General features: G+C 51.0%; 1 protein-coding gene across 2 annotated transcripts in view; it reads left to right on the plus strand.

Annotated features, from left to right (window-relative positions):
- The window catches only part of grapa (GRB2 related adaptor protein a), a 37,983-nt gene extending 28,968 nt beyond the window's left edge, over positions 1–9,015 (plus strand). The window contains exons 4-5 of one of the 2 annotated variants that reach the window (XM_036972315.1): positions 4,040–4,208; positions 8,571–9,015. In XM_036972315.1, coding sequence (XP_036828210.1) covers positions 4,040–4,208; positions 8,571–8,750 — 349 coding nt within the window. In that variant the 3' untranslated portion in view covers positions 8,751–9,015. Of the gene's footprint in view, positions 1–4,039; positions 4,209–8,540 lie in introns of both variants that reach the window. The other variant, XM_036972316.1, reaches the window with a different exon arrangement.
- Positions 9,016–10,000: the final 985 nt, after the last annotated feature.

Raw genomic sequence — 10,000 nt, forward strand, 5'->3', positions numbered from 1 at the left:
AACAGGTCACACATCTTGCTGCTGTGATGGCACACTGTGGTATTTCACCCAGTAGATATGGGAGTTTATCAATGTTTGGTTTGTTTTCTAATTCTTGGTAGATCTGTGTAATCTGAGGGAAACATTATGTCTCTCAAATATGGTCATACATTGGGCAAGAGGTTAGGAAGTGCAGCTCAGTTTCCACCTCATTTTGTGGGCAGTGAGCACATAGTCTTCTCTTGAAAGCTACCTCAGCCTGTCAACAAACACACTGACTTTATTGTCCCCATGATGAAATGTTGTTGCAGTGCCTGCTGGTCTTACTGAGTCTATAGGAACATTAGCCTGCTAGTCTTAATGAGTCTATAGGAACATTAGCCTGCTGGTCTTAATGAGTCTATAGGAACATTAGCCTGCTGGTCTTAATGAGTCTATAGGAACATTAGCCTGCTGGTCTTACTGAGTCTATAGGAACATTAGCCTGCTGGTCTTACTGGGTCTATAGGAACATTAGCCTGCTGGTCTTACTGGGTCTATAGGAACATTAGCCTGCTGGTCTTACTGAGTCTATAGGAACATTAGCCTGCTGGTCTTACTGGGTCTATAGGAACATTAGCCTGCTGGTCTTACTGAGTCTATAGGAACATTAGCCTGCTGGTCTTACTGAGTCTATAGGAACATTAGCCTGCTGGTCTTACTGGGTCTATAGGAACATTAGCCTGCTGGTCTTACTGGGTCTATAGGAACATTAGCCTGCTGGTCTTACTGGGTCTATAGGAACATTAACCTGCTGGTTTAACTGAGTCTATAGGAACATTAGCCTGCTGGTCTTACTGAGTCTATAGGAACATTAGCCTGCTGGTCTTACTGGGTCTATAGGAAAATTAGCTCAAGCTCTTTAGGAGGGATATCACACCTGGCTCAAATGATTGTCAAGTTCTGTTTTTCCTGCTGAGGGTTGCCCTATACCTGAGGGGAGTAGGTCAAAGTCCAGGAACAGGGGGTGGCTTGGGGAGGGTCCTGACCTTAAACTACCAGAGGAGAGTAGGTCGACGTCCAGGGACAGGGTCCTGACCTTAAACTACCAGAGGGGAGTAGGTCAACGTCCAGGGACAGGGGGTACCTTGGGGAGGGCCCTGACCTTAAAGATCTCATCCAGGCCTGTCTGTTTGACTCCAAGTACCTTGGGGAGGGCCCTGACCTTAAAGATCTCATCCAGGCCTGTCTGTTTGACTCCAAGTACCTTGGGGAGGGCCCTGACCTTAAAGATCTCATCCAAGCCTGTCTGTTTGACTCCAAGTACCTTGGGGAGGGCCCTGACCTTAAAGATCTCATCCTGTCTGTTTGACTCCAAGTACCTTGGGGAAGACCCTGACCTTAAATAGCTCATCCATGCCTGTCTGTTTGACTCCAAGTACCTTGGGGAGGGCCCTGACCTTAAACTACCAGAGGAGAGTAGGTTAACGTCCAGGGACAGGGCCCTGACCTTAAACTACCAGAGGAGAGTAGGTCAACGTCCAGGGACAGGGGGTACCTTGTGGAGGGCCCTGACCTTAAAGATCTCCTCCAGGCCTGTCCTTTAGACTCCTAGTACCTTGGGGAGGGCCCTGACCTTAAAGATCTCATCCAGGCCTGTCTGTTTGACTCCAAGTACCTTGGGGAGGGCCCTGACCTTAAAGATCTCATCCAAGCCTGTCTGTTTGACTCCAAGTACCTTGGGGAGGGCCCTGACCTTAAAGATCTCATCCAGGCCTGTCTGTTTGACTCCAAGTACCTTGGGGAGGGCCCTGACCTTAAAGATCTCATCCAGGCCTGTCTGTTTGACTCCAAGTACCTTGGGGAGGGCCCTGACCTTAAAGATCTCATCCAAGCCTGTCTGTTTGACTCCAAGTACCTTGGGGAGGGCCCTGACCTTAAAGATCTCATCCTGTCTGTTTGACTCCAAGTACCTTGGGGAAGACCCTGACCTTAAATAGCTCATCCATGCCTGTCTGTTTGACTCCAAGTACCTTGGGGAGGGCCCTGACCTTAAACTACCAGAGGAGAGTAGGTTAACGTCCAGGGACAGGGCCCTGACCTTAAACTACCAGAGGAGAGTAGGTCAACGTCCAGGGACAGGGGGTACCTTGTGGAGGGCCCTGACCTTAAAGATCTCCTCCAGGCCTGTCCTTTAGACTCCTAGTACCTTGGGGAGGGCCCTGACCTTAAAGATCTCATCCAGGCCTGTCTGTTTGACTCCAAGTACCTTGGGGAGGGCCCTGACCTTAAAGATCTCATCCAGGCCTGTCTGTTTGACTCCCAGTGCCTTGCTGAGGGCCCTGACCGTAAAGATCTCATCCAAGCCTGTCTGTTTGACTCCAAGTACCTTGGGGAGGGCCCTGACCTTAAAGATCTCATCCAAGCCTGTCTGTTTGACTCCAAGTACATTGGGGAGGGCCCTGACCTTAAAGATCGCATCCAAGCCTGTCTGTTTGACTCCCAGTACCTTGGGGAGGGCCCTGAACTTAAAGATCTCATCCAGGCCTGTCTGTTAGACTCCTAGTACCTTGGGGAGGGCCCTGACCTTAAAGATCTCATCCAGGCCTGTCTGTTAGACTCCTAGTACCTTGGGGAGGGACCTGACCTTAAAGATCTCCTCCAGGCCTGTCCTTTAGACTCCTAGTACCTTGGGGAGGGCCCTGACCTTAAAGATCTCATCCAGGCCTGTCTGTTTGACTCCCAGTGCCTTGCTGAGGGCCCTGACCGTAAAGATCTCATCCAAGCCTGTCTGTTTGACTCCAAGTACCTTGGGGAGGGCCCTGACCTTAAAGATCTCTTCCAAGCCTGTCTGTTTGACTCCCAGTACCTTGGGGAGGGCCCTGAAGTTAAACATCTCTTTGGTCTTGTTGGGCCCAGGTCTGACAGAATCTGTGCAGAAGATCTAGGTACTGCTGTAGGCGTTCCTTGGTTGGGGACAGAAGCACCAGATCATTAGCAAACAGTAGACAGTTGACTTCAGATTCTAGTAGGGTGAGGCCGGGTGCTGCAGACTGTTCTAGTGCCCTCGCTAATTCGTTGATATATATGTTGAAGAGGGTGGGGTAGTCTTTAATAGATGATTCTAAGATCTGTATTTGATCATGTATATGTTTTTGCTCTTTATTCTTTGTTATAGAGCCAAAAAGATTGGAGAAGTGGTTTACCCAGACATCTCCGTTTTGGACAGATAAATATTTGTGTTGTTGTTCCTCTCTCTCTCTCTCTCTCTCACTCTCTCTCTCTCTCTCTCTCTCTCTCTCTCTCCCCTCACTGGGAAACATGTGTTAACATTGCCAAAGCAAGTGAGGTAGATAATATACAAAAGTGAAATAAACAATTAAAATGAACTGTAAACATTACACATACAGAAGTTTCAAAACAATAAAGACATTATAAATGTCATATTACGTATATATACAGTGTTGTAACAATGTACAAATGGTTAAAGTACACAAGGGAAAATGTCTCACTCTCCCTCTCTCTCTCTTCCTCCCCCTTTCTCCCCCTCTCTCTCTCTGTCTCTCTCTCTCTCTCTCTTCCTCCCCCGTCTCCCTCTCTCTCTTCCTCCCCCCTTTCTCCATCTCTCTCTTCCACCTCTCCCTCTCTCCGCCCCTCTCTCCCTCTCTCCGCCGCTCTCTCCCTCTCTCTCTTCCACCTCTCTCTCTTCCTCCTCCCCCTCCCCCTCTCTCTCTCTTTCTCCCCCCTGTCTCCCTCTCTTCCTCCTCTCTCTCTCTTCCTCCCCCCTTTCTCCCTCTCTCTCTTCCTCCTCCCCCTCTCTCTCTCTCTCTCTTTCTCCCCCGTCTCCCTCTCTTCCTCCTCTCTCTCTCTCTTCCTCCCCCCTTTCTCCCTCCCTCTCTTCCTCCTCTCTCTCTCTCTTCCTCCCCCCTTTCTCCCTCTCTCTCTTCCTCCTCTCTCTCTTCCTCCTCTCTCTCTCTTCCTCCTCTCTCTCTCCCTCTCTCTTCCCCTCTCTCTCTTCCTCCTCTCTCTCTCTCCCTCTCTCCGCCCCTCTCTCCCTCTCTCCGCCCCTGTCTCCCTCTAGTTACGGGGACCATGTGCAGCACTTCAAGGTGCTCCAGGACAGGTCAGGACAGTACTTTGTTTGGGAGGAGATGTTCTTCTCTCTGAATCAGATGGTGGAGTTTTACCATAGCAACAGCATCGCCAAGGAGGGAACCGTCTTCCTACGAGACCCAGAACACAATGCCAGGGTAACAACTTATCATATCAATTCAATTGCAATTCATATCTCTAGCTCCCTCTCTCTACATTCCTCTCTCTCCCTCTCTCTACCTCTCTCTCTTTCTCTCTCGCTACCTCCCTCTCTCTACCTTCCTCTCTACCCCCCCCCTCTCTCTCTCTCTATACCTCTCTCTCTTTCTCTCTCGCTTCTTCCCTCTCTCTACCTTCCTCTCTCTCTTTCTCTCTCTCTCTCTTTCTACCTCTCTCTACCTCTTTCTCTCCCTCTCCATTCTGCTACTTCTCTCTCTCTGTCTCTACCCCTCCTCTCTCTCTCTACCTCTTTCTCTCCCTCTCCATTCTGCTACTTCTCTCTCTCTGTCTCTACCCCTCCTCTCTCTCTCTAGCTCTTTCTCTCCCTCTCCATTCTGCTACTTCTCTCTCTCTGTCTCTACCCCTCCTCTCTCTCTCTACCTCTTTCTCTCCCTCTCCATTCTGCTACTTCTCTCTCTCTGTCTCTACCCCTCCTCTCTCTCTCTAGCTCTTTCTCTCCCTCTCCATTCTGCTACTTCTCTCTCTCTGTCTCTACCCCTCCTCTCTCTCTCTACCTCTTTCTCTCCCTCTCCATTCTGCTACTTCTCTCTCTCTGTCTCTACCCCTCCTCTCTCTCTCTACCTCTTTCTCTCCCTCTCCATTCTGCTACTTCTCTCTCTCTGTCTCTACCCCTCCTCTCTCTCTCTACCTCTTTCTCCCTCTCTTTCTCTTATTAGATAGCCTGGTCTGAACAGTACTAGCCTGGTCTGAACAGTACTAGCCTGGTCTGAACAGTACTAGCCTGGTCTGAACAGTACTAGCCTGGTCTGAGCAATACTAGCCTGGTCTGAGCAATACTAGCCTGGTCTGAACAGTACTAGCCTGGTCTGAACAGTACTAGACTGGTCTGAACAGTACTAGCCTGGTCTGAGCAATACTAGCCTGGTCTGAGCAATACTAGCCTGGTCTGAACAGTACTAGCCTGGTCTGAGCAATACTAGCCTGGTCTGAGCAATACTAGCCTGGTCTGAACAGTACTAGCCTGGTCTGAACAGTACTAGACTGGTCTGAACAGTACTAGCCTGGTCTGAGCAATACTAGCCTGGTCTGAACAGTACTAGCCTGGTCTGAGCAATACTAGCCTGGTCTGAGCAATACTAGCCTGATCTGAACAGTACTAGCCTGGTCTGAGCAATACTAGCCTGGTCTGAGCAATACTAGCCTGATCTGAACAGTACTAGCCTGGTCTGAACAGTACTAGCCTGGTCTGAACAGTACTAGCCTGGTCTGAACAGTACTAGCCTGGTCTGAACAGTACTAGCCTGGTCTGAACAGTACTAGCCTGGTCTGAACAGTACTAGCCTGGTCTGAACAGTACTAGCCTGGTCTGAACAGTACTAGCCTGGTCTGAACTGTACTAGACTGGTCTGAACAGTACTAGCCTGGTCTGAACAGTACTAGCCTGGTCTGAACAGTACTAGCCTGGTCTGAACAGTACTAGCCTGGTCTGAACAGTACTAGCCTGGTCTGAACTGTACTAGCCTGGTCTGAACTGTACTAGCCTGGTCTGAACAGTACTAGCCTGGTCTGAACAGTACTAGCCTGGTCTGAACTGTACTAGCCTGGTCTGAACAGTACTAGCCTGGTCTGAACTGTACTAGCCTGATCTGAACAGTACTAGCCTGGTCTGAACAGTACTAGCCTGGTCTGAACAGTACTAGCCTGGTCTGAACTGTACTAGCCTGGTCTGAACAGTACTAGCCTGGTCTGAACTGTACTAGCCTGGTCTGAACTGTACTAGCCTGGTCTGAACTGTACTAGCCTGGTCTGAACTGTACTAGCCTGGTCTGAACTGTACTAGCCTGGTCTGAACAGTACTAGCCTGGTCTGAACTGTACTAGCCTGGTCTGAACAGTACTAGCCTGGTCTGAACAGTACTAGCCTGGTCTGAACAGTACTAGCCTGGTCTGAACAGTACTAGCCTGGTCTGAACAGTACTAGCCTGGTCTGAACAGTACTAGCCTGGTCTGAACAGTACTAGCCTGGTCTGAACAGTACTAGCCTGGTCTGAACAGTACTAGCCTGGTCTGAACTGTACTAGCCTGGTCTGAACAGTACTAGCCTGGTCTGAACAGTACTAGCCTGGTCTGAACTGTACTAGCCTGGTCTGAACAGTACTAGCCTGATCTGAACAGTACTAGCCTGGTCTGAACAGTACTAGCCTGGTCTGAACAGTACTAGCCTGGTCTGAACAGTACTAGCCTGGTCTGAACAGTACTAGCCTGGTCTGAACTGTACTAGCCTGGTCTGAACTGTACTAGCCTGGTCTGAACAGTACTAGCCTGGTCTGAACAGTACTAGCCTGGTCTGAACTGTACTAGCCTGGTCTGAACAGTACTAGCCTGGTCTGAACTGTACTAGCCTGATCTGAACAGTACTAGCCTGGTCTGAACAGTACTAGCCTGGTCTGAACAGTACTAGCCTGGTCTGAACTGTACTAGCCTGGTCTGAACAGTACTAGCCTGGTCTGAACTGTACTAGCCTGGTCTGAACTGTACTAGCCTGGTCTGAACTGTACTAGCCTGGTCTGAACTGTACTAGCCTGGTCTGAACTGTACTAGCCTGGTCTGAACAGTACTAGCCTGGTCTGAACTGTACTAGCCTGGTCTGAACAATACTAGCCTGGTCTGAACTGTACTAGACTGGTCTGAACAGTACTAGCCTGGTCTGAACTGTACTAGCCTGGTCTGAACAGTACTAGCCTGGTCTGAACTGTACTAGCCTGGTCTGAACAGTACTAGCCTGGTCTGAACTGTACTAGCCTGGTCTGAACAGTACTAGCCTGGTCTGAACAGTACTAGCCTGGTCTGAACAGTACTAGCCTGGTCTGAACTGTACTAGCCTGGTCTGAACTGTACTAGCCTGGTCTGAACTGTACTAGCCTGGTCTGAACTGTACTAGCCTGGTCTGAACTGTACTAGCCTGGTCTGAACTGTACTAGCCTGGTCTGAACTGTACTAGCCTGGTCTGAACAGTACTAGCCTGGTCTGAACTGTACTAGCCTGGTCTGAACTGTACTAGCCTGGTCTGAACAGTACTAGCCTGGTCTGAACAGTACTAGCCTGGTCTGAACTGTACTAGCCTGGTCTGAACAGTACTAGCCTGGTCTGAACTGTACTAGCCTGGTCTGAACTGTACTAGCCTGGTCTGAACTGTACTAGCCTGGTCTGAACTGTACTAGCCTGGTCTGAACAGTACTAGCCTGGTCTGAACTGTACTAGCCTGGTCTGAACTGTACTAGCCTGGTCTGAACAGTACTAGCCTGGTCTGAACAGTACTAGCCTGGTCTGAACAGTACTAGCCTGGTCTGAACTGTACTAGCCTGGTCTGAACAGTACTAGACTGGTCTGAACAGTACTAGCCTGGTCTGAACAGTACTAGCCTGGTCTGAACAGTACTAGACTGGTCTGAACAGTAATAGCCTGGTCTGAACAGTACTAGCCTGGTCTGAACAGTACTAGCCTGGTCTGAACAGTACTAGCCTGGTCTGAGCAATACTAGCCTGGTCTGAGCAATACTAGCCTGGTCTGAACAGTACTAGCCTGGTCTGAACATTACTAGCCTGGTCTGAACAGTACTAGCCTGGTCTGAACAGTACTAGCCTGGTCTGAACAGTACTAGCCTGGTCTGAACAGTACTAGACTGGTCTGAACAGTACTAGCCTGGTCTGAGCAATACTAGCCTGGTCTGAGCAATACTAGCCTGGTCTGAACAGTACTAGACTGGTCTGAACAGTACTAGCCTGGTCTGAACTGTACTAGCCTGATCTGAACAGTACTAGCCTGGTCTGAACAGTACTAGCCTGGTCTGAACAGTACTAGCCTGGTCTGAACTGTACTAGCCTGGTCTGAACAGTACTATCCTGGTCTGAACAGTACTAGCCTGGTCTGAACAGTACTAGCCTAGTCTGAACTGTACTAGCCTGGTCTGAACTGTACTAGCCTGATCTGAACAGTACTAGCCTGATCTGAACAGTACTAGCCTGGTCTGAACAGTACTAGACTGGTCTGAACAGTACTAGACTGGTCTGAACAGTACTAGACTGGTCTGAACAGTGCTAGCCTGGTCTGAGCAATACTAGCCTGGTCTGAACAGTACTAGACTGGTCTGAACAGTACTAGCCTGGTCTGAACAATACTAGCCTGGTCTGAACTGTACTAGCCTGGTCTGAACAGTACTAGCCTGGTCTGAACTGTACTAGCCTGATCTGAACAGTACTAGCCTGATCTGAACTGTACTAGCCTGGTCTGAGAAGTGCATTGCATCAGCAGGTCTAACCCTCTCCTGGACCCCCCCTCCAGCACCCCCACCACGCCCATGCTCTGTTTGACTTCACCCCCCACCACCCCTCCCAGCTACGCTTCCTCCGCGGTGATTTCATCGACCTGCTCGACTGTTCCGATCCGCTGCGCTGGAGAGGCCGTTGTCATGGACGCGTTGGATTCTTCCCCCCGGAGTATGTCCAGGCTGTCTACCAATGACCCCGCCCCATCTACAACGGACCCCGCCCGATCTACAACGGACCCCGCCCCCATTTGCCCCGCCCCATCTACATGGACCCCACCCCCATCTGCCCTGCCCCCATCTACAACGGACCCCGCCCCATCTACAACGGACCCCACCCCCATCTGCCCTGCCCCCATCTACAACGGACTCCACCCCATCTACAACGGACCCCGCCCCATCTAGAACGGACCCCGTCCCATCTACAACGGACCCCGCCCCTATCTGCCCCGCCCCATCTACAACGGACCCCGCCCCATCTGCCCTGCCCCCATCTACAACGGACCCCGCCCCATCTACAATGGGCCCCGCCCCTATCTGCCCCGCCCCATCTACAACGGACCCCGCCCCCATCTACAACGGACCCCGCCCCATCTACCAATGACACAGCCCCATCTACCAATGACCCCGCCCCATCTACAACGGACCCCACCCCCATCTGCCCCCGCCCCCATCTACCAATGACACAGCCCCATCTACCAATGACCGCGCCCCATCTACAAAGGACCCCACCCCCATCTGCCCCCATCCATCTACCACTGCCCCGCTCCATCTACCAATGACCTCGCCCCATCTACAACGGACACCCCCCCCATCTGCCCCAGCCCCCATCAACCACTGCCCCGCCCCATCTACCACTGACCTGTTAATCAAACTACTGACTCCACCCCCATCTACCACTGACCTGTCATGATTGAACACAGACTCTGGGGCTGGGACAGACCATATTAAAATGAGAAGGGAGACAGAAAGACGGAGAGACTGGAGAGAGACAGCAACTGGAGAGAGACTGGAGAGAGACAGCAACTGGAGAGAGACTGGAGAGAGACTGGAGAGAGACAGCAACTGGAGAGACACTGGAGAGAGACAGCAACTGGAGAGAGACTGGAGAGAGACAGCAACTGGAGAGAGACTGGAGAGAGACAGCAACTGGAGAGAGACTGGAGAGAGACAGCAATTGGAGAGATACTGGAGAGAGTCAGAGGAAACAATGTCATCAGGGAGACATGAGAGGACACAGAGACTGAGGAGCCTCCAGGAGACAGCCATCTCACTGTGGAAAATGGACCAGAGACTGAGGAAATTCCAGGAGACAGCCATCTCACTGTGGATAAGGACCAGAGACTGAGGAGCCTCCAGGAGACAGCCATCTCACTGTGGATAAGGACCAGAGACTGAGGAGCCTCCAGGAGACAGCCATCTCACTGTGGATAAGGACCAGAGATTG

The sequence above is a fragment of the Oncorhynchus mykiss genome, unplaced genomic scaffold, assembly GCF_013265735.2.
Source record: "Oncorhynchus mykiss isolate Arlee unplaced genomic scaffold, USDA_OmykA_1.1 un_scaffold_140, whole genome shotgun sequence".
Classification (NCBI taxonomy): Eukaryota; Metazoa; Chordata; class Actinopteri; order Salmoniformes; family Salmonidae; genus Oncorhynchus; species Oncorhynchus mykiss.